Source organism: Solea solea, chromosome 12, assembly GCF_958295425.1.
Source record: "Solea solea chromosome 12, fSolSol10.1, whole genome shotgun sequence".
Classification (NCBI taxonomy): Eukaryota; Metazoa; Chordata; class Actinopteri; order Pleuronectiformes; family Soleidae; genus Solea; species Solea solea.
Genome location: NC_081145.1, coordinates 9,276,579 through 9,302,147, shown reverse-complemented (window position 1 = coordinate 9,302,147; position 25,569 = coordinate 9,276,579). Strand labels below are relative to the sequence as shown.

General features: G+C 41.9%; 1 protein-coding gene across 1 annotated transcript in view; it reads left to right on the top strand.

Annotated features, from left to right (window-relative positions):
* The first annotated feature begins 3,845 nt into the window (after positions 1–3,845).
* Positions 3,846–25,569, top strand: part of b4galnt4a (beta-1,4-N-acetyl-galactosaminyl transferase 4a) — a 156,831-nt gene continuing 135,107 nt past the window's right edge. Inside the window, exon 1 of the mRNA XM_058645796.1 lies at positions 3,846–5,367. Coding sequence (XP_058501779.1) covers positions 5,226–5,367 — 142 coding nt within the window. The 5' untranslated portion in view covers positions 3,846–5,225. The remainder of the gene's footprint in view (positions 5,368–25,569) is intronic.

The window sequence follows — 25,569 nt, the reverse complement described above, 5'->3', positions numbered from 1 at the left end:
CTCACCAATAAATGGAGTCACACAGTGTGTTAAAGTTTCCGTCTACCTTTTATAAGAGTTAAAAGAGTGCCATGCTGTGCTGGAGGCTTGCTTGCCCCGCGGATGAAACAGAAATAGCCGAGGAGCTAAAACACAGAAGAGCAGGTTCACTGACAGAGTTGTTTTTGTCACCGTCTCGATGGATTTAATTTAATTTGATATGAGTCAAGATGAGAAAGTCAAATCCCCTGAGTGTGTTTGTGTAGGCTGTGAGCACAAATTGTCCATTGTTGTGAGGACCTTTAGATGTTTTGAGGGTATTTTAGCAAGTCTACACAATTTTAAAGGGCTATTTTAGGGTGAAGAAGTGGTGTTAGGGTAAAGAAAGTGTGTGACAAGTGGCATAAACACTGACTCACAGCGACCAAAACCTCGTCCTCATGAATCAGAATGTCATTTCTGAGGAAGCTGAGATTAGGGCTAAGATTTGAACTGTAGTTAGGTTAAGTTTAACTGTTTATGGTTACGGTTTGTAATAGCTCTTTGGTTGAGCTGTCCAGATGAATGGAAGTCCTTAAAAGGATAGCTGCACAAACACAGGTGTGTGTGTGTGTGCGTGCGCGTGTGTGATGAAATACCATTAGCTTACCCTGCAACAGCTCCAGCAAGGTGAATGCAGTGAAGTTTTTGTTTCAGTGACAAATGATGTCTGGCTGAGGTCATTCACTAAGCACTCATTCCAACACAGCCAAGATGAATACCTAAGCATTTCATTTATGCTCAGTGTTTGCTCAGACGATTACATTATTAATCCACAGGAGGACTGAGGATTATGGTTTATGGCCACATGCTGAAGGCACAGCTGGGACGATCTAAATTGAGGTCATATACTGAGTATCAGTCAGGTTCTGAGTTCTTAGATCCTTCATCTCCGGTCACAGTAGCACCAGTATATTACCCTGTAGCTACAGCTGGATGATCAAACATGTATTAAACCAAGGATAAACCTCATGTTAGACGCTCTTGATCGACCTAAACCAGGGTGTGTGTCATCTGTGAGGAAATAATGCAAACACATGGATGTGACAGCATGAACGTTTTCTGTAATATTCCCATTTTGTATGACTTGATGTAGTCATTGCTTTATTATCTTTGATCAGAGGGTGGCAGTCAAGTGCATGTCTGGGTTCTATGATGGTGTCATCACACAGAATTACATACAGCATAAATTAATAATATGTCAGGTTCTGTGCAACAAACTTCAAATCAGTTGTTTTATACCTGAAAATCTAATTATTGCGCTGATAAATACTGTACTTTAGTATCACATTAATGAGTTTTAGGGGTTTGTAAATAAATAAATAAAGAATATTGGAATTTTCTTAATCAGACCAGCCCCCAAAAATGTTGGATAACACTAAAACTAAGGCCCTCACCCACATTTGTAGCAAGAATAGAACGCTCAAGCAAAAAGATAACATTGAAATTAAAATAACAGTGAATAATTATCAGAAAAATATCCCAAAAATAATTGGGATGACACATAGTTTAAAAATAAATACAGCGTGTATCAATGACATGAAGTGAGATGAGTATTATTCAAGTAATAATTCATTTATTTCTTGACCATAGATAAACAAACAGATCAATGTGTATCAACATCAAGGGTTCATCAGTCTTAAAGTGAGGTATATTTAGACATATTGTGTTATCTTTTTATTTCATTTTCCGTCCAGGACACGGACTATACACTAACCAGCCACTTGATTAGGTACACATGACCACTAATAAAGTGTCAGGCGTATCGGCCACTCTCGTCCCTCTGCTTTAAAGTTCAACATGTTCCTGCTGCCTTTCTATCGTCTTGTTTGGTCGTCCTCTGACCTCTGGCATCAGCAGTGTATTTTTGCCCACAGAACTGCAGCTCACAGGGTATTTTCACTTTTCCCCGTCATTCTCTGCAAGCCCAAGAGATGGCTATGCATGAAAATCCTCGTAGATCAGCACTTTCTGAAAAATATTCAGAGCAGCCGTCTGGCATCAATAACCACACCACATTCAAAGTCAACTACATCACCTTTGTTTGAAATTCAGCAGATCGTATTCACCATGTCTACATGCCTGTATTATTTAAGTTGATGCCATGTGATTGGCTGGTTGGATAATTGCGCTAATGGGCAGCTCAACAGGTATACCTAAAAAGTGGCAGGTGAGTGTATGTTTCAGTGAGTTTGGTGAATGGAAGAAGTTCTCAGTTCTGTTTGAGGCCGATCTCCAGCACCAACAGCATCATACTCGGGAAAACACTGGTCTAGAGCTACAAACCCAATACTCACTGCTGTGGACTGACTAGATACCTGCTGTATACCAGTGGTTCCCAAACTTTTTCTGTTGGGCCCCTCTTTGGAGGAAGAAATTTCCCGGGGGCCCCGCGACATTTTTGCTTTAGCGATACAAATAACCTCAATATTGCTTTGTGAGAAAGCAATTTTCAAATAAAAATATGAAATGTGCATTTATAACTATAATAGCGTCATTTTTTTAAAACAATAAATACATTTGGATGACAAAGAATACTTTACAAATATCAATCATTTGCTGTGCAATTAATTTTTTTGTTTTGTTGTTGTAACAATACACATGCTGTCCCCTGCCAATGTTTTGAGACACAACACACAGAGAGGTCTTTGGTGGCATTTTCTGGTCTTGGGTTTTGGTCGTCATGAATCATTGTTCCGTTCGGCTGATGTTGGCGTGTTGTTTGTTGCACAGTTTTCTTTTTGCCCCTCAGAGACTTCTCTATTATCCAAACCTTGTCACCAGTGTAGGTTTTGTTGTGGTACATCACTTAAATGAGTCCAGCTTACACCGAGACCAAAAGTTCCGCCTGCTAAACTTTAGTTAGGACTTAAAAAAAAAACAGAACTCGTGCCCCCCCTGGAGAGTCTGCACGCACCCCCAAGGGGGCCCGCCCCCCCAGTTTGAAAAAGGCTGCTGTACGATAGAAAAGTGTTGTAAAAGAAGTAGAAATGCACTTTATGAAAACAATCAATTTAAAGCTGCAGTGTGCAAGTTTTTGCTGTGTTATTATTAAGCCTTCAGGGACAGAAACGATGTAATGTTATTTGTATGCCGCGTCCTTAATCTGGAAGACAGTCTCTGTCAAACAATACTCACAGACCTGACTGACGTTTGTTTATCCTATCAACATGAATGAAGTAAAACTCACTTCTGAAGGGGTAGGGTTAGGCTTTGTGTTCCCAGTTATACTCCAAACTGCTTTGCAGCCATCTGACTTTACTAGCACAATGTTCCATCTGTCTTGAAAAAAAAAAAAACCAAACCACTTCCTGTCTGGGAATGTTGCTGGACATCTTCAATCTAAACGCCACAAGGCCAAAGCATTTTTCACAGTGAAATCTCACATAATTACCTTACATTTGATATTAATAGTATGAAAAACGCCACAAACAGTCAGATATCACTTAAGATTACATCCCATTGGCTATTTAAATTCATTCTTTATTTACACTGCTTATAATCTAAGAATAATTACCCATATTACAGTTTTTTTTATTGTTCCCTCATTAGACAGCGTGAGAAACGACTTATCTTTATCAAATGAGAGCAGGATGAAGTGAAGGAGAAGTGGGAGAACATAGGAGAGCTTAACAAATTCCCAGGCTGCGCGTTCAGCCATTGGAGGATGGATCCCACCAGTACCGAGCCACGGCGAGAGCAGACGTCGTCATCCCGCCTCCTCTGAGCCCAGCGCGCTGCTGCAATTGGATGTCAGGCTTTGCTCCGTCCACCCAGGTTAGGTTGCTCTGCAGCGTTAAGAAGCTCAATTGATGGGCGTACTGAGCTGTGTGTGTGTGTGTGTGTGTTTGTGAGCAGTGAAAGGAGAGATAACCCTTTCGCGTTTCACTGTAACAAAACAAAAACCATGCTGTTCCGTGCCGCAGCTTGTTGCCTGCTTCTCCGCGTCACCTCTGCTCAACCTCAGCTGCTTTTTCCTCTGTGCGCGCAGTGACAGGCGCGTTATTTTGGACGATGCTTATTGCGGCGTTTAAAAAAAGACTCATGACAGAATAACAACACAGGGCAGTGCATCGCTGTCGGCAACACACAAGCCCATCACTGTTTATCTGTTTGATCTGGATGTGGATCGCTGTGCGTGCGCGCGCACGCACGGGTTAACCGGGACACTTTGGAAGAATTGGGTGAAAATGCACCTGCCGTGAGACGAGGACCAACCGGAGCACATGGAAATCGCTTCCCTCGTAAAGTCGAATCTGGATATTTTATTACTTGTTTTTTTTCCCCCCACAGCCATGGACTATACACCGTTTTTAATCCGCTGCTTTTTTAATATTTACTCATCGCGGGGCTTCACTCCCTCCAGAGTATGAGGAGGATGACAGCTGATCGCCCCTCCTCACACGGGACTCCATCTGAATCCGCCGCCGAGTCTCAGTTTCAGCTGTTCAACAATAGAAGAGAGCGCTGCTGAGAACTGAGCGCGCGCGCGACAGAGAACTGTGACATTTGGTTGATTGCCATCGTAACCTCTCCCTGATCTGCCTGCCACGCGTGTCACATTTCACATAACGCCCCTTTAATTTGATTTGCCCTCATTTGGGAAAGATTAAATCACCCGCGTGCTCTGCTGGATCATTTGTGCAGGAGCTGCTGCAGTCAGGAGATGTCCGATCCTTTCTCGTCATCATGCTGTTTGATACTTTGATCAGCAGATAGAATCATCAGCGTCAGCGCAGAGAGATACTGGAGCTACAGGGGGATTTATGTAGATTATCGCTTGACTGCTATTTTGTTCCCCGGGTCACACTCTTAACTGAACTTAGCGGCTTTGGATCGGCAGCCTTTTCCCTGCTGCTGCTGCTGCTGCCGCCGCCGCCTGGAACACTCCTGCTCCCTTGACAAGCCCCGCTATTCATAAATGGAAGGAGCATTCATGAGCAATGACCGCCACAGAAGTGTCCGGTCTCAGAAGTGAGGAGACGACGGGTCCAGTGCTGCTGTCACACGGTGTGGATCAGGCACAATGAGACGCGCTTAGTTCGTGTCTCTCCGTGGTTTTACGCACGCGCTGCCCGGCATGTCGACGCTGTGACTGCAGCTTTGAGTAGGAAAACAAAACACAGCTTCGCCCCGATCGAGCACTTCTAACGAGCACCCGTTTTGCCAGACTACCGGGGTGACTACCGGAGGATGTTTGAGCGAGGATGCTGCGCTTCCCCGTGAAGAAGATCCGGAAGCAGTTCAAGCTCCTGCTGCTGCTGGTTCTGCTCACCTCCGCCGTGTGGTTCACCTACCTGCACATCAACCAAGGCAAGACCATCAAACTCCACTTCAACTACGGAAAAGGTAGGCGCTCCTCGGAGAAAGCCTAATCTATACAACGATAATTTACAGATTATCGCTACATGTTTTATGATAGTAAACAAGACAGTATCTTGTTCACGTTCGGGAAACTCATTTTAAGTGTCCAGCTCACACTCTGTGACTGTGGTTGGTTTATAACACTTATTAAATAACAGACAGATGAATCAATAACGGAAAAAAACTCTCAAGCCTAACAGCTTTTTATTTAACCAGATATAATTATTTCTTTATTGGTCCACAACCTGCATCCCCAGTTAATATACTGCAAACGTGTTGTTTACTTTTTGGATTAAGATCAACAACAGTGGCCAAAAACATTACCTCCTTGGCCAAGGTAAGAGCATAATCCTGAGTTGCCGCCCTACTGTCTATTCATCTCATGTGTTAGACTTACACACTTCAAACTTTTCCGAAATTGTCTTTAGGTCTGATGGAGAAGACCCACAGTCACTAAAACATTTAAAGGGACATTTACCGGCCTGTTTATGAATACTACAGCAATACCTCTGGTGATAATGCTATAAAGTAGTGTAGCATCACTATAAAGTCATCACAGAGTACATAGAGCTCCAGCAGGACTATTACAGGAATATTAAAGTGACACCACAGGAGATAACAATGCTATAAAGCATGATGAGGCCACCATAAACTGAGGAGACACAATCACAGATAAGTCCTGTAGGAAAGAATCATAGGTGTCACAGATAGTATAACTCATAATGAAGTCAGTATAAACAAAATTGTTATATAAATTCTGTTACTTGCACGGATCTGTAACAAACGTGCCCCTGAAACAGACTCTCACATAGTGATTGTCCTCCCCCGGGTTGTGTGGAGGGGCATAGGAGCAGATATACGCCACAAGAAGAAGTAACACAGAGGCATCATGTCTCATAAATTTACAATGGCTTCCTTCTCTGGGCTAAGTAAAGAGCGCTGTGGTCTCGGGCCGGGTCGAAAGCCAGGCCGTCGCCTTCAACATTAATAATCAAAGGGCTGTTCATGAAGGTGGCTTCAGAGGTCACAGGCATGGCACTTGGAAAAGAAATATATGAGCAGCGTTCAGCAGATATCCACCTGCTACCAGGGAGGCTTCTTATGACCAAGGCTTTGATGACTGTGCAGCACCAGCACCAGCAGCAGCAGCAGCAGCAGCAGCAGCTGCATAATGAGTATTTTTCTCTCCTTTGTCCTAAGATATTTAGTTTATCCATACTTGGGACCTGTAGTACACCTATGCTCCTCCAGCAGCTGCATATACTGTATGAGATGGTGATAAGTGATGAGCAGATACAATACTCCAAATCACTGAATATCAGATATTGGAAAAAAAAATTTTTAGGGCCTATTTTGTCCAATTAACAATGGGCAATGGGGATTGGGTACCTTGCTCAGGAGTACCCCAGCCCCTGAACCAGCAACCCCTCAATCAAAAGGCAACTTCTCTGTCCGCTTGTTTAAAGACTGCCTAAAAGTAAAACTCAATATGATCCAGTAAATCTAAATATCATGCGGCATGCTGTAAATGCACCACTACAGTCATGTAAATCCAGAATGACTCAAATCTGTGTCACTGTTTTTGCAAAGGTTATATCTAGGTGCACATCTACAGGAAATAACAGCTAAATTGTTGACTGCAGAAAAAGACACAACCGAAAAACAATAAAGGTTTAAGATTTAAGGTGTTTGCTTAGTTTTTCAAACTTGAACAGCAACACACTTGAAAAAAAAAAAAATACAGACAGAAAATAATCGAGTTTATATCACAGTTAAACAAACTACTGTAAAAGAAGAAAATAATACAAAGTTTGACACTGGACAATGTGTGCGTGTGCACAGGGTTCAAGCTAGCTGGTTATGATCGTCACAGTTGCTTCAAAAAATATGAGAGAAATGTTGCCATACACCCCGAAAGTTATCTTTAGATCCTCGTAAAAGATAATCTTCCACCTTAAAGAAATGTCAGCGTTGGTCTGATCCATTTAACCTGTTTGATCTGTTTAATGCAGGGCGGGGTAGGACTCTACACCTACTACAGATTTGACACGGGTTGATGGTGTAGTCTGTCTCTTGCAGCTGTCCGTGTAAAGTGATACCCTGCTGTGATTATGTATGTCCTTGAAGTGCACACGCACATGCACACACACACACATGCACACACACACACACACACACACAGCTTTGTAGTTACCGCTGCCAAATAGATTATATATTTTTGGCCACCTTTGTCTGTGAGCAGCATAAGTTTTTCTGGGGATGTTTAGATTGGTTTTCAAAAACAATTCTAAACTTAACCTAAACTTAAACTTACATCTGTATTCAACCAGCTGAAATGTTACGTCAAATCTGCTTAACGAAGCATTGACTTAACATTTTTGGTTTCTGGATTGTATCAGATTTAAAATGTTTGTTTGTTTGTTTGTTTGTTTTTCTGAGGGGTGATTCAGTGATATTGACCACTAACATCCTAATGCTGATACTGAGTATCGTATCCAACAGCTCATCCCTAATTCACACTGTGGGAAACTGCGCAGCTTTAGTGGAGGTTTGTGCTCTGTGAGGATTTTCTCTAGTTTACTGATGAGTAGAGACTTGATCTAAGAGGGATTTGGTACAGTACGGTATGGTTTGGAATGGTAAAGCCCTGGGTCAGGCCTGCATTTCGACTGGGAACACTACCTTTACTAGATAGGCTTTGGACTGTGGACTGTGTTGAAGAAACACAGGGATGTGGGTACCGTACCATTTTACCTAACTAAAATTTTTACCATTTTAGTAAGGGGCTGGTTGTTTTGGCACTATTCTTAATGGAACAGTTCCACTCGGTGAAAACACGTGACATCACACATAAGAATTTGCACTCCCATTTTGAAGCCTTGAGATTTACGATCAGCTGTCAGTCACACTGGTGTCCACTCTTACATGCCATGCTGTATTGTCTATTTTCTGTGAAGTTACAAAACTGACACCATGTGCATTTGAAGAAGACCTGAAATAAGCACCTGTGACCCTTGACCCATCCTTTACGGGTGCTGTAAATCAAATGAAAAGTAGGCTCATTTTCCCATAGACTCTAACTCAAATGGACTTCTTTTTTGCAACCAGTGGAGTCGCCCCGTGGCGGCTATTTAATACATTGTATTGTCCAGGTTGGTCCCATCTGGCAAATCGGAAGACTACATCCACTTCTAATGTACGGTCTATGCTTGAATCACGAGGAGGGCTGAAGGCTAAAGGATAAACAAACCAAAACAACAACACCGTGTCCTTGCAGTGAATCCAGCGCCCATAAAGCTTTTATTGTGTTTCATAAATCAACTAAACAAAAACGGCACATAAGGAACCAAATTGATTGCAGGTTTGGACATGTGGTGATATGTTGTTGCCTCCACGTGCTCACGGTAAAGGTGGCGGGTGATGATGTAATGACCAGGTCACTCCTGTAGAGGCAGATTGACGTGATGTGATTGTTGCAGTCCCTCTCAGGTCACGGTTTGTAGGGATTCCGCCTGTTGTCTGCCGCTGTGATGCAGGTGTCTGCTGAGGAAGGAGGCTACTATGTTGTACTGGTCTGGTCTGTGTGTCTAATTGACTGCCTTTCATTTAGCAGGCGTCTGAGCAGGTAAACTCACTTAACCTCCTATGAATAACACGTCCCCTCTCGCACTAAGGGTTTCTAAGTGAGATGTAGCCATTACTGAATATGGGGCTCTATCAAGTGTGTAAATATTCATATCGGGCTGGTAGTATTCTCTCTTCATTGATTTCTAGCACAGAGGTGGAGCAGGTAGAAATAATGTAATTTCATCTCTGGCCTGGGTCCTCCTTTTATTTGAATATGAAATGACAATTTGTCAAATTTCCATTTCGCTTATTCTCATTTTGGAGGAAATTGGATTTATCACGGCCAAATCCTGTCCCTAGGCAAACACCGGGATCAGACTGTGTGTAGTGGTGCTTCATTCACTAATGTCTTACTGGCAAATGACCAGCAGACCTATGAGAAATATAAACATCTTGGCATAAAGCACCCCATTGAGGCTCAGTCTATTTAATTGTGAGTAATGATATGAGAAGTGTGTCGAAGACAGTTGACAGCAGACGGTTATATCAAGTGTTTTAAACTTCTCCTCACCTCAGTGTGCTCCTGACTTAATTGACTGGGTTAATGTGGCAGCTGAGACCTGAAACTTGGAGAATAGACTGTTTTAACGGCTCCCAGTGGAGTCCTTTATGGCAAACAAATGTGTTTTTGTATATATTCCGCATTTACTACCTCATAAAATGTCCTCAATACTCTCATCTGTTAGAGGAGCCCTGCTACATTTTGGGGCTGTAACATTTAAATGGTAAGTAAACCACTAATAAATGAATAAGCATCAACTAAAGTAATTGGTCTTTTCTCATAATAGGGGCTATATGTAAAATATGTACAACTGCCGCCGGTCGCATTTTCAAATCTGCAATCCCCAATTCTAAAAAGTGTTGGAAAGAGAGTGTTGGATGCAAGGAAGCGGCTGAAGCATGGAAACAAGGAGCTGTCAGACTGCTCTGAGCTGTGATGGTTGCTGGGCGGTGGTGGGTGATGCAACAGACCAAAACACAAACTCAGAACGTAAACAGTTTGTGGGCTGTAAATGAAAAGTTAAATTGTGAATATACAGGCTGTACCGTTGTTATCAGTGAAGCCATTATTATATGGCTTATTATATTTCCTTAAATCCTACTGACACAGCACGGCTATTTTATGACTTAATACATTTCTTACATCATAAACCTAAAATAAAAACAAGGCCAGCTTCATAAATGTAAATATTTTGTGGTTTCTTTGCCCATCTATGACAACAAACTGATTATCGTTGGTTTGTGTTTGAGGATGTGGTTTGGGAAACTCTGATTATTATTTTTCAGTATTTTGTGGACCAAAAACAGATTAATCAATAAAAAAAACCCAACTATGTTCTAATATAGGGCTGAGATGATTTTGACAGGAATTGCAATTCTCATATGATTCGCAATATCAGAAGGAATGGTAATATTTACATCATTATTCTCACTTTCATTTGAAAAACACATTTTAAAATGATTATTATTTGTGCAGATCAAACATGATCTTGTCAGTCTGTAGAGGTCAGAACAATAATTCATCTAAAATGATATTTTGACACATATTTTGGCTTAAACAAATACTGCAGTCGGCTGTATTGCGATTAATTGTTCAGCCCATTTCTAATATACACTAATACTCTTATTTTTATGCATTACAGCCACCCGTCGTTATTGCTCTTTGCAGTTGACTTACTTACAAACGTGAGTGTGTGTGTGTGTGTGCACCCTTTTAGAATACATTGAAATACAGGCACCTGGACATTGCAAAGGTGTTGGAAATCTGGAAAATCACACTGTGTTTGCTGCATCAAAACAAAATCCCTCTTACTGGGTGTTCGTTTTCTTGACCCCGCTTCAAATAGCAATGTTTGTGTCGACCTGGCTGCAAATTCCTTTCTTCCTTTTCTCTGCTGGGCTGTGATGTCGCTCGCCCCGGTTTGTTTTCAGACACGTTCTTACCCTGGAGTCATATTTGCTCATTATTACCACAGTTTGATCAATCACGCAGTCAGCGGGTCAATTTGATTCCGAACTGTCATCGTTCAGACCGTCACTGGCCGCAGACGTGTTGCAATGAGCCCTCATTTTCTCCTGCTAAATTATTCAGCACAGGATGGAGCTGTGAGATAGAGTGGTGATAGGAAGATGGTTTAGTTCACTCACCTTCTTTGTGATTTCAGCAGAGAGTGGAGAGGAAGACAGGCGAGGAGCAGATCTAATCTCAGTATAATGATGGCGCACATGAACAGTATATGCTGAGAAGTGAGAAACCTAAAAACGACTTGAAGTTACTTCCGTATAAATCATATCATTATGTTCGTGAGGCAGAAACTTGAGGGTGTTTTGCCTTGTAAACTGCAGAACAGTTTCTATGTATGATTATCTGTCATACATCGTCCAGGACTTGGGCGTATTTTTTTTATTCTCTTAAAAGTCAAGGTGTAGGTGTTCATGTATTCATTTTTTATTAATTTAATAGTTTTTAGATTGCGCACTCGCCAGACTGGCCTTATTTAACCAGAATTTCAATGAGGAAGTGTGTGGGCAGGCAGCAGTGGGGCGCATATTTGATGAGCGCCACGTTTATGCAGCCACCCAGTTGTACAACAGCCCCCCTGTTTCCCAGCATCAACAGGTCCACTGAGGAGGAGGAGGAGGAGGAGGAGGAGGAGGCTGGCTGCTGCATACAGGCCTCTATTGATTAACTATGATTACACACACACACACACACATGCATACACTCAGCCACCCACCTCACAACACACAAATACAGTGCGTTGCCAATATTTGTGTACAATTACACACGATAACACACACACACACACACAAGCACTTCATATCATCGGCGCTCTGCAGGCAGAAGGAGGAAGTGTCACATGCCTGGACAGAACGGCTGCTTGGTTTCCTACAGGGACGACATATGGGAGAGGAGCGCGTGCTGCTGCTCTGGTGGGACGCTGCAGAGTTTACTGTAACAGGACCAGTGACGTAACAGGTTCTCAAGGAAACTTGAATGTGTTTCTACTATTAAAACAGACCCGACCTGTGGCTGCAGAGTCGTTAGAAAGAATAGAATTGACTCGAATTGACTTGGTATTGTAGTCTGAAATCCAACCGGAGCATTTGACTTGTTGTATCTTAGCAGAAACACCCTCAAGGCTGGCCTGCTGTCATGGTAACCATGCCCTTCAATGTCACTTGCCCTAATTTTAGCTCTTGCGGTTCTCACGGTCGGTCAGCTTTACCTCAGCCAGAACAACTCTGGTGGAAAAACTGTAAACGGCAACACCATGGTGTGTGTGTGTGTGTGTGTGTGTGTGTGTGTGTGTGTGTGTGTGTGTGTGTAAGAGCTTAAACATACACACACATAAACACCCTGCCCCTTTTCTTGTTATCATTTATTCATGAAACAATTAATCCCGTCAGTTACCTTTTACAGATTAGTGAATAATGCAGCTGTTCGGTTCCGACTTGCATCCTTGATCCGTTATTGGACGAGGCGAGAGTGGAACAGAAAAACAAACATGCTTAGTAAAGAGCAATGTCTCAGACGGTCATGCTGAATATCTCGGGTTTGTTTGTGACAGAGTTGGATGTAGTTGCTTTTATAGTGACGTGGGGGCCGGCGTTGGTCGGCATCAACAGAGCGACCTGGGCATGTTAGACCTTGACCCAGCTGGATGATGCGACTTTGGAAAATTGCTTCCATTGAGCTGAGCCTTTATATCACCGTGGAAGAGCAATCGTCATCAGATAGAACATCTGGGGATATTTAATTTTGCAGCTGTATTTATGTTGTGACATATTTTTAGGAGTGTAATGATTGTTTGGCTTAGTAATATTACTGTCATCTGCCTGTACGGCATCTTCCGTGTTCAGATGAAAGTGATTGCTGCGGAAAGAAACATTTATTCTAGAAAACGGATATTTAGAAATGTATTTAAAAAAAACCTGCAGCTTCTATGACACACTGATTTCATTTAACTCACTGTATTTTTGATGTCGTATTTTATGTCAGGCAGCATATGATGTGTCAGTCCGTTGGTATCTCGTGGCTGGAGAACTGAGACTATTACAGGCTCCAGCATGAATCTGCCCCACAGCTCATCTGACCCAAGCTAGTAAATCTCTCCCTCTGGGTAATTCCACTCTGAAGTTGAACAATGTCCCCACAACAACTCATACAGCATCCTCAATGTGTCCAAGATGCTGTGTAGGACATGCCTGCAGGAGGCTGAGATGAGGGACGGATTAAGAGAAGGGCAATAGTACTTCATTCCTTTTTTTTAATGTGGCTGGCATTTGCTTGTGCATGTTGTCATGTTTTTGCATTCTCTTACTCTCATGTCTGTAGAATATCTCGCTCGTGTATAATATTCTCAGTTTTTATTATCAACTAATCTCATCACTTAAAAAACAAAAACCCTGTTAAAGTTCCAAACATAGAGCTTAGAAGTGCAATCGTTCCGTTTGACGACCACGTTGTCCAGCAGAGGGCACTGTGAGCGCAGCGTGGCCTGCATTTATGTCCTCTTTTGCTCATCAAATAACATTGTTTGTCATGTTGCACAATGGAGGACAGAGCACAAGCTAAACTGTCATCTTGTGCAGAAAATCAATAAAGACTCCAAAGCATCAGAGGAAGTGACATGTGGACGCATTGACAGCTGTTAGCCGAGTAGTGGAGTAAGCGCTGGAATTAGCCGAGCAAGCAGTCGGTGGAGGCACGGCACACAAATGTCACTCTCTCTCTCGTAGATGGGTAATGATACGAGATGACACACTCCGTCTGTGTTGTTCAGCTCCTCAGCGTGAAAAAGGTGAGCAAGGACGTAACCGGCCATTATTGACATTTAAATTTGTCAGCAACATATTTTGCCGTTCGGTTTTGTCTACAACGTCGGCTAATCGTTGCACCCTTTAGAAATATTGAATTGTTCTGTTTACAACTGGCCTCAAATATCACATATTCATACTAGTTAGTTTAGAACCGAGCGTATCGCAGGTGACACATTTGGGCGAGCGCACGTTGCATTCAAGTAATTATGCTGCGGTTTGTGCTATCAGAAAAATAGAGCTGACGTGTGTTTATTACAGTAATTTCACTCGCACTGTTGCAGGAAGCCGGCGAATCTGCGTCTTTGTCTTTGTCATCAGAGAGGAGAGAGTTGGAAAAACGTCTGTACATAGTTTCCATTTTTGGGCCTTTTTTTTTTGACATTGAGACAAAGACTCAAAGAAATGTTACTTTAAATTTCAAATGTAACACGCACAATCTGGTGTTCATGTTTGTCTTCCTTTTATATTGTTAATGCACTATTTTAACATGCAGTACATTGTAAATAACTGCCAGATATTGAAAGTTATTCTGGAAAAATGGACAAAAGCACTCACTCACAGGACATTTTCTGTCCCTTTTAATGGTTAAAATAAGCAAAAAAAGGGTTAAATATAACAACATAAATTATTAACAGCTTAAATATATAACTATTCATGTATACAATCATTTCACATAATAAAAACTTCAGCAATCCTTTTGAATATTATCATGTTCCCATCACATCGCTGTGTGTAACAAAATATGCACTGGGATTTGCTCAGTAGATATCGATCGTAGAGGAACTAATGTCATATTGGCACAGATTGTTGGTGCACAACCCAAACCCATAGTGCATTTCATGACTCCCATTAGTGCTGCATCCAAAATAAGTTTGTGTGGGATTGAGAGACACAGGGAGACAAGGTTAGGTGGTGAGCAAAAGCACTGCGAAAGCACAAATCCACTCAGTGTTAACCTTGGGATTAATAAAATGTGTGTTGGCTTGCCTAACAAGCCACCATCAAGGTACCAGCTCTGCCCCATTCAGATGAGAGTTCTGGCTCACTGCCGCAGCTTTTGCTGCCGGAGATTTGTCCAAGTGTGTGAGAGAGAGTAAGTGAGTCAAACAGACATTTAGTGTTAAAGGCAGAGAAATGCGCGCGCGTGTGTGTGTGAAGTAGTTTGTTTTCTGCAAGTGTGTAATTGCGTATGTCTGTGAGTGTGAAAGTCCCTGATCTTGCTGCCGTCTGCACTTTAGCCCCAGTGTTTAGCCGAGCAGAAGAGGAAGCAGCTGAATGATGGCACTGTCTGCCCGCTGGCATGCTCGCCGCGAATGGGGAATGAGCATTTGGGAAGGGAGGCACAGGGCAAAAGAAGGACGCCCTTCTCACGCAACAGGTGGGACATGCAGCAGGATGCATTAGGAGCGGATGTGGCTGTGACTTAGAATAAAGCAAGTGCTTCGCCGTGCACAGTCAGTGTAATACGTTTGTTTAGACATTCGTTGGCCTCTTCCTCAGGTAATACGTGTACCAGTTGTCGCCCATCTGCTTCAAGGTTTTATGTGTTTGGTGCTTTCAGAGATGATCTTCCCTTTACCATCCGCTCAAAGCCGTGTGCCCTCTCTCCTCCATCTTATTGTCTTAGGTCGTTGACGCTTGCTGTGATGGTTGTGATGGTTGTGCGCGGAGATCCCAGTGGATCAGCAGTTTTTGAAACACCCAGACCAGCAGGTCTGACACCAACATGCATGTCATGATCAAAGTAAAAAAAAAGAATGAATACTTCTCAATATATAAATCACCTTTCTTCCCCATTCTGATGCTTGCTGGGAACTTAACTGGGGGCCCCAAAGCTCCTGTGGAGCCCTTTATATATAATATAGATGATTCTGCAATTTGCTTAATTTTTGCGAGAGAAGAAAAGTAAAATGAAGGGTTTCCAGCTGAATCCCTGGGTCTTTTATCACAGGTACAAACTTAAAGTAAGAGAGTTCTTATTAAAAGAAGAGCTGCTTGTATCCCAAATGGTTAATTTTACTCAGAATGCAGATGTTAAAAGTATGCATTCACTATGATTTATAGAACAGTTAAATCTCCCGTGGCCCTACGGCTTTATTGTTGTTAATTTTGCAACATGTATTTTAGTTAATTCATTTAGTATAATGAAATAATATAAAGGCCCTGGACCCAATGTGCATCGTGCGCACGACACAATTTGCATCATCAACGCACAACACCCAGGCTGCGCGTGCAGCCCAGATTTTGGAACCGCGCACAAAGAGAAAAGAAAAATATTTGGACAACAGAAGAAGTCGCCAAGGACGGTCATCAGAGCCTCCACCTGGTGACTCTCAAACTGGCTGAACAATGTGGTGCGCGCTTCAGCGCGTGGCATGTGTGCGGGAGTATACCGAGACATTAAAAGTAAACATAGGGGTGGGGGTACGCAGTTGGGAACCAATGGTGTTGATCATGTTGATCCATTCATCTATTGTCTACCACTTCATCCTCCACATGAGGTTTGACATAGTGTGAAAAAGGTCACCATCATGTCTGCATGCATAAAGGTATTGAGCTGCTGTTACGTGATTGGCTGTAAAGATATGTGCATTAACATGCCGTTGAGCATGTGTACCACATAAAGTTGCTAGTCGGTGTAGGAGTGTGATACCTGCCTGGATGTGAACACAACATGTGAACTTGTGACTATGGAAAGTCAATTAGGCGCAGCCTGCTTACTAAATACTACAGGGGAGTCTAATAATCCTGCAATCACACTGTTAAATAATGCCGTTAAGATTTAATTAAGACCAATTTCCACGGGAGATGACTCATAAAAACCCACAGAACTTGGACAATTTTCTAGGACACTGCTGGGAGACACAGAGGAGGAAACAGAGAGAGTGTGTTTGTGTTGAAAATGATGTCATGAGGGAGAGTCAGAGAGTGACAGAGAAAAGGACGAGGTCCACATGGTCAGACGTCACGTGGGAGTATTGATTGCAGAAGATCACAATCCCCGTCGTGGTGGGATTTGCCAGTTTCCCCATGCACGGCCTCACTTCTGCTCTTTACTCCCCACCTCTGCAGAGGGATTTTTCTTTCATAGGGTTTCTACACAGCGCCGATCTGTATCAAGTCCGGTGCTGCCTTCCTGTAAGCGATCCGCTCCTTGCAAGATTTCAATCAATCCTCAAAGAGTGTGTCTGTGCACTCCCTGCTGCTCAGAATGAGCTTTCTGTAGCGGTGGTTAATGAAAAAGGTCACCTCTCCTCCAGGCTGAGCTGGCCTGCAACAAAGGCAGAGGAAGGATCAGAGGAGACCTGCAGGAAGAGACAAAGTTTTGAAAAAGGGATTGTTGGTTGCATCTTAATCAGTTTCATGGATTTTTTTTTTCCACACAGTTTTGTTTAAAAGTAATTGTAAAAAAAAAAAGTAACTTGACCTCCTCTTGCCAGTCCCTGTTTGTGTCACTGTGTGGTTTCATTCATATTTCCTCTCACACCTGTTTGTTTTGGATTGTTCTCATGTGTCTTCTCAATGTTCGTCACCCACTTATCATTTACACGTTTGTGCGTCACATTAGATCTGATGGCGTAAAGTCCCTCACAGTTTATTAACGGATAGCGTCCTGAGATGACATCATTGAGTCCAACATAAAACATACAATCCAACACTTTGGCAGAACATACAATAAGTGACACAATTACACGACACATTTGGATACATGAATATGCACAAAGGTCCTTCTCAAGTAACCACCACATCTAAACCTGTCAGTGAGGAGGATATTAACAAAAAAAACGACTTGTTTCCTGAGGCTTCGTAGCCTCATTTACTAGCCTGTTGCCACATACAGAGCAGGTTTGGTGCGTGAGAATCACCTGAAGTGATAAACCCGTATTTTAAGTAGGAATCGTGATTAATTGCAGCTTTCTTTTTCTTGGAAGTGGAAGGCTCTTCTTCTTCTTCTTCTTCTTCTGTCTCCTTCTTGGGCCGTTTTGCCTCTCCAAAGACGTTTGTTTTTTTTCACTAAGTTTTGCTAGCTTGTAAGCTACATTTTTGACGTGCCATTATATCACGCGACCGAGACGAGCATTTATTTCCAAATAAAAGATAATCATTTTTATTCTGGGCCCTGTACCAAATGACTGGTCTGTGGCCCAGTGGTTGGGGACCTGTATCTTAGAAAAATTATTATAATACATGGAGTTGTGTTTGCTTTAGTATTTGTGTGTGTGTACTTGTACGTGTGAGTGTGCTGTAAAACAATTTTGGACAACAATTTGCGTCCTATTTTACTTGCTGTGTAAATGGGGAAACAAAGTTTGTACCTCAGACTGAGAAAGAGGGGAAAGAGGAAATCAAGATCAGGGAGATACAGCCGGACACAAGCTAACAGATAGTGCCAAATTAAGGATTAATGTTTGAAGGGAAGGAGCGGTCGAAGCCTCTGTTACTCTGTCTCCATGGGATTGATTGCGACTGCAGATGAGAGACTGGTGGCGGTGCTAAAGTAAACTGGCAGTGGCGAGAAGGAGGCTCATGTTGTTTGAATTGTCGTGATGAGAGATGGCAAACAGCCAAAGAGGAGCAGGACAAAAAAATGGAAAAAATATGTGCGATATCAGTGTTTTCAAAATGTAAATGTAATTAAAGATGGGAAACAATCGTGACCCAAATATCAACTTCCATCGTGACCAGTGCATAATGTGGCCACTAAATTACTGCCATATCTCTAACTTCTAATATGATTTTGAATTAGTAAAAAGATATCCAAGATAGTTTTCTTATGTGAACGGGGTGAAGTCTGCCATCTCTGATTTCCTTGGTCTTTGGCTGTTTTCAAAACTGATTGACAGAAAGTTGAGCCACTGGTGACTGAGCAGATATGATGGTGATTTATTTATCTTTTTGCTGATATATTTGGCCAACAATTGTTACACAAAGATGCTTAACCTAAGTAAACAATTATTAAACAGTCACTGTAATCTGCATTTTGCATCTGCACACATATGTATGCATATGTAGTGGTTAGTGCTCTTGCCTTTGCAGCAGGAAGACACGAGGGTGTTTCTGCATGGAGTATGCGTGCATGGGTTTTCCCACTGTCCAAAAACAAGCAGATTTGGGGATTAGGCAAATTGGACACTCTAAATTGAAATTGGGAGAGTGGATGGTTGTTTGTCTCTATATGTGGCCGTGTGATGGACTGGCGACCTGTCTAGGGTGTACAGGGTTTCAGCCGAGATTGGCACCAATGCCCCCTGTGACCCTCATGTGGAGGATAAAGTGGTCGAAGATGAGTGAGCTTTTAAGTTCATTTATTAAACTTTTCAGAACCAAGATGTGATTAAATAAAAAACATATCTCACAACTATTGCCCATCATAAAAGAAACCCAAAAACTGGCCCAACTGAATGACCGACCAATTTATCAGTCTATAGTTTTGACAGTTATTTAGTTTTGATGTGTTTCACAGAGCCAGTGAGTCACTTCTGAAGGAGCACTGGAGAGAGTGGTGTTATTTGTTGTGCTGTTGAGTTCCATTATCTACTTTCTTTCTCCACCGTTTCTCATTCACCTTTAATGACTTTCGCCAGTGTGTCTAAAACCAAATCCTGTACTTCATACATATCTGAAAGGATTAGAGTGCACAGATTGTGGTGGTGATTCCACTCTGCTCCACAGCAGCAAGCATTGTACCTAGTCTTTTTTCTCTTATATCACTGCAGCATTTTTCAAAAGCCCATCCTAAATTCCCTCCTGGTTCCAACTCACCTATGATCCAAGTTGCCTTTTATATCTGTCTGTCTCCATCTTTATGTTATTTTTCCCCATGAAGTGTAGGAGTATGAGAGGAGGTGGAAGAACAAAGTACGGACAAGGTTAGCTCTTTGTCATCCTTTGGTGTTTTTGTCTAAAGGGCCTTTTTTTCTCTGCGGCTTGATTACTATGTGAGCGTCATGGAGGAGTGTACACAGCAAGGCTCTCCGAGGGCTGTCAAACACTTTTCCTTTTGTAGCCTGTCGTGAGAAAGTATTCTCTAAAGATGGGGGGAAAACTTCCTGTTTACTCTGGAGCAGTGTTTGTATAACTGTCTACTGACTTTGAGGGTGACCGATGTGCACAGACTTTTAACATATCTTCATTAATTAACTTCTCTATAATTCATTGTGATTAAATAGCCTATGTGGGTATTTATTGTGCCGTATATTTTGTGTTTATCCCTCTATACCAAAGGAATAAAGCTGATAGGAATCACGTCAGTAGTCATCCATGAAAGTGCTTTCTTACTGATAACATTTATTTTTTATTTTTTTGTGGCAGTAGCTGAGCAAAAAGGTTATGAAGCATGTTATCAACAAATGTCCTATACTGTTCCTTCCCAAGGAAATGAAAATAGTGAATGGTGGCACTTTTAACTAAAGATATACTACCACTAAAACTCAAAGTTTCCTTTCCCATACATCACTGTTAATGTTTTAAGATCTTGAGGCAGTTAAAATAAAAATTACTTTTTAATTGCTCATATTAGATTTTCTCCTCTTTGGCTTGACATCTTGGAAAGGACACTTCTCTCACCTTCAGGTTTAATTTGTACTTATTATATGACTGGATTTGGGCCAGATCATCAATTCATAAAAAAAAATATAATCCCTCTTGAATCTCGACCTCCACCGGTTTTGTTTGAATTGCAGTAAATCGGTGTAGTATTCTCGATCTGACACGGTGATGGCTGCAGCCAAGGGCACGCCTGTAAATTCCTCCCTTCATGGCCTAAGAGTCATGTTGACCTCCTGAGATCCAGTGCGACGGGGCCGCAAATCTCAAGAAGACAGATCCAGTGTAAATACCAAATTTGTATTTGTAAAAGTGCAGAAATCACTTGTGCAAACTGGGATTTCTCCCTTGTTTTTCAGCACATGTGTTGGCATCAATGGCATTCATTCATAATCCTTTGACTGATTTGATCTGATTATGTTTTACTGAAATTAGAAACACTAATCTGCACAGCTCTAGTTCTGCCTGATTTAAAAAAAAAAGAAAGAAAAAAAAAGCGTTAAATCTTAGAAATGTCTGGGAACTTGGGTCTGGCACTCCTACTCTCTCAGCATCATGTGACATTCTTAAAAGCCAGCATGACAGAGGTGCCATTGTATTTCTAATGTCACCACACTTTCACCCACCTCCTCTTCAACCCTCTTGTCTACCATTTCTCTCCTGCTCAGCTGCTCATATTTTTTTTTTCTTGGTACCTCACTAGATGACATATATCCCTCCCTCTTTCTTTTTTTTTCTTCAAAAAAATCAAATCTACAAATAAACTATCGGAAAAGGGCAAGATTTTCATCTGCATGTGTGTGACACAGAGACGCACCCTCCTCAGCAAACCACCAAAGATTTCCTTCTATTATCTGTCTGTCAAACACGGTGCTGCTACCACCCACCCTGCTGGTGGGAATGACAGCATTGTTCCACCAAATGGTTGCCAGGCACCATAAAACCCTGAACAACCACACACCAGACATGATGTGTCAAGGATTAAGGGGATCCTCACACAACACTACCTAAATTGTGCAAACATTTCAATGCCTTGCATATTGTTTATCAATGGAGGAAGGTAAAGAAGAACCACGCTCCTAATTCCAAAAAAAAAAGGATCAATTTGTACTTCCATTGACATGCAAGTGATTTCTGAATACCTGTCTGGAAAAGACAATCTCACAAACCTCTGGGGTCATTTTAAACCAATGTACGTGGGTCAATCTGTATTTTTTTTTGTTGTTTTTTTACTGCTGCAGTCAATCCTGTTGTTCCGTCTGGCAGATCGCCCAAATAAAGTGACATGCGCGTCGATGAAATCTGCCGTCCAACAAAATGTTGGCATTATTCCTCAAAATATACTTTCCGAAAATAGTTTTATCGATATTGGATACAGTATTAAAAACTGTGTGCTTCTTGCAGCAATAGAGCGCAGCTACAGGAGTGGAGAGTCTCGACCGAGTGGAAGTGCATCTCGGAATCCATCAGATTAAACTAAAAGTCAAAAGTGAACCTAATGGTATCGTCGTCAAAATGTGTCTGATGGAGGTGTCAGCATCGGGAATAGACTCACACATCTTCAAGTTCAACCCAAGAATGAGTTTGTCTTTAAAAAGCTAACATTAAAGGCTAAAGTCAGTTCCCTACAGATATTAAACCGACCACTTCTTATATATCTGTATATATATATCTGAGCCTCTGTTGGTCATTCTCACAGAGAGCCCACGTTTTGGCAGGATATTGTGTTCTGGGCACATATGCTTCTTCTGGACGAACGATCTTTTCTCTCCTATCGTATTCTGGTTCACCTTGGCGTGAAAGTCATTTGCAAATGAGATCACTTTCCCCTCACAGATGATCCTCTCTGCAGGCTGTCTGGAAGTGTTGGGGCTTTGATGTCATGCATCTCTTCAACTCAACCTGAATACATCTTAACAGCTTCATGGTTTGGGCGGATTGTGCAGATTAATGTGTCGACTGGGTCACAAAATTGTCAATGAGTGTTAGATTGGATGCAGGAGCTTAACCTTTTATTTATATCTATCCTGAAACTGTACAATTCTTATTTAATTTCATTCATTAAATTGTTCCTTTTTAAGTTAAGTTGAAGGCATAGGTCGTCTATCTTACCTCTAACACCACTAGACTAGGTCTTTTTTTGTGACTTCTATGAACTTTTACATTACATTGACTGCGAGAGTGCTCAATCCATGCCACCTTGAAACAGAAGTCAGGAAATGAGATATATATTTTTTTACATTACATTACATTTACAGTGACAGTGAGCTCATGGGTATAATACATTACAAACCAGCCAAGGTCTTATGTTTATTGAAAGCCAGAGAAAGAAGAAAGGCGATGTACAACTTCTTGTGTGGCAGTATAGGTTTCTTTTTGTGGGAGGGAGGAGTTGACACACTGCTCATACTGAGTTACGTGAGGTTGTCTCAGTACAACTGAAAGGCCTGTTTTCTGGCTCCGTTTGGTTCAAAAAAATAAAAAAAATACACATAAAAGATTAAGCGCAGGATTACATGCACATTAAAAGGACAGTAAAATCGGCACAATAAAAAAAAGGGAGTGCATTAAAAAGGACAATAAAAAGAACAACAAGCTTTTGCTTTTTTATTTGAAAGACTCCGTCATGTTAGAACATGGTCAGTGCAACGAGATCTTTTTCACCATTTTGGAGACGTTTGTTTACAAACATTTGTTTTCAAGTAGGTGTGGTGGATTTTCAGCGAAGCAGAAAAGTTTCTCGGCGTAAATAGAATCCCAGGGCGAGGTTCTTTCTTTTTACTTCAGATTACGGAGAAAGTTTTTCTAAAATGGGCTCAGATTTAAGCAGCTCCAAAAACAACTCCCATGTATGGCACAGAGTGGATTCATCCTGATGCAGCAGCTGAAGCAAAAAGTAGATTCTCATTTCCTGAGAACACCTGCGCTGCGCTGCTTCTGCAAAAGGTCCAAACCCTTGAACTGCAATAAATCACACTCGGATATATACATGGAGAGATATATAGTGCAATACTGCAGTTAAATAAGTTTGACGGATAAACACGACGGACTGCCATGCTTCATTTTCCTTCAGAAATGCCCCAAGTGTTTAGCCCACTGCTCCCTGAGGTGATCCAAAAGAGGGGGAGACATTTTCTTGTGTTGAACTGATATCAGGTGAAAGAGACAAAAAGCCTTTTACTAAAATTACATACGTAGAGATACCCTGGGAGTGTACAGTGTGAGATGAGATAATTGGTGTCCATGACACATTTTAATCCCTTCCTGAACCACAATAATACCCACAATAACCCACAATAATAAAGGCGGAGACAAAGATGGTGGGAATAAGATAGAGGCAGTGGCTTTTTATACCTAAACAGAGACCTTCGTTTCAATGTGATATGGTATTTCTTGGTGGAAGATAATGGTACACAGAGTAAAGATGTTGAAGACCCCCAGACTATCAGTCTCAGGCCATATACTGATCTATTGCTGTGGTACAATGATGACACCAATTAAAAGCTGCCTCATGAATATTTGAGGCTCAGTAACAGTGTGAAATGGCAATGGTAAACTCCCACCAGCCGTATCCTCCCACACATGGTTTCCTAATCCTCGGTGGATGGATTTGTTCCAGATGAAGTTCATGAAAAAGATTTTGCTTGAAAGAAAAGCAAGAAACGGTGGCAAGATGTTAAATTTGAAAGAGATTATAGTGAAAAATGAGAAAGGGAAAAAAAAAAAGTCTTGCACACTCTGACTCCATATGCATGTATTTGTACTTGAAGTGATGGCGTTTCAGCCTTCAGGCCCGTCTTTAGGATCAGAAACACTCATTTTTATGTAGGTCACTTCTACTTGACACACAACAACTCACTTCCGCCTGTTTGGACGGAGCTGTCAGTCAGGGACATAGTAAACATAGTAAATAAAACATTTTTAAGAGATGCACAGTCAATGTTTTAACATTAGTTTATCATAAATAACTTTTAAGTGTACTTATTAGTGAACTATGCATCAAAGGAGATAAAGATGCTTTATCACATAGTCATTGTTCAGTCCATGTGGTGAATCCAAAAGTAAGAACTCTATTGGCGTGTTTCCACCGGCTCGCCTCGCCACAGCACAGCTAAGTTGGTACCAGGTACTTTTTTTGTTACCTGCTCTTGCGAGGTTAGAATCTACGCGCTGAGTAGATACTATGCGTGAACGTTGCCAGACGGCTGGCCACTGATTGGTCAGAGTGCCGTCACAGGAAGAGAGGTCCGACACAAGAATCAAACCGAACAGTGCTGAACTGTAGATCAGTTAAAAAGACTTAACAATCCTAAAAAGGTGGCATCACAAACCCTGCCGCTGTATTTCAGTCCAGTGACTGTGTCAGACGGAGTCTGTGCTCCCGTCATGGAGGAAGTACTGAACAAATAGTTCTAATTAACTGATTCTAATGATTCATTTACACTGGAAACAACTGCTTTACAAGTCACTAGTCACACACTGGTGTGTCGCGCAGTTTCATGCAGCCGTGCAGTGAAGACTCCGCCCACGTTGAGTATGTACTATTTTGTAGTGGAAACGCAACCTGAACCGTATCGTGCCGAGGCGAGGCGAGGCGAGGCGGGACCATAGTGGAAAAGGGCCATGAGTTACCGTCTCTCGGGGGGGGGGGGGGGGGATTCTTTTTCAATACTAATATACCTGATAGAGGAAATGGAATTGTGCTTCTGTGTTCTGCAACATATGACTCACCACATCTTATGTCAAGTGAAAGCTGATGTGGCCTAACTAAGGAACTACAGGACAGGAACTACTCTCTGCTACTCAGACAAACAATCATTTGACAGTTTGCTTGTGGAACCTTGTGTTGCGTTTACAAAAGTTGTTATGTGAGACTTTAGACGTAGAGATGTCAGGTGCAGAAATAAATCCTTGGCGTACAAAGGCAATTTTGTGTTCTGGCCTTCTCTACTGATGGGTTACATTACATTACATTTAGTCATTTGGCAGATGCTTTTATCCAAAGCAACTTTCAATTGCATTTCAAATGCTACAGCCATCAGGAGCAACTTGAGGTTAAGTTTCTTACCCAGGGACACTTCAGAATGTAGACGAGCTCCACTTTTTATTGCCACAGCCAGCGGCTCAAAGGAATTGTTTATGCGCAGACGACAGACATCATCCCCGTCTGACTCCCGCGTAGAGGGCAAC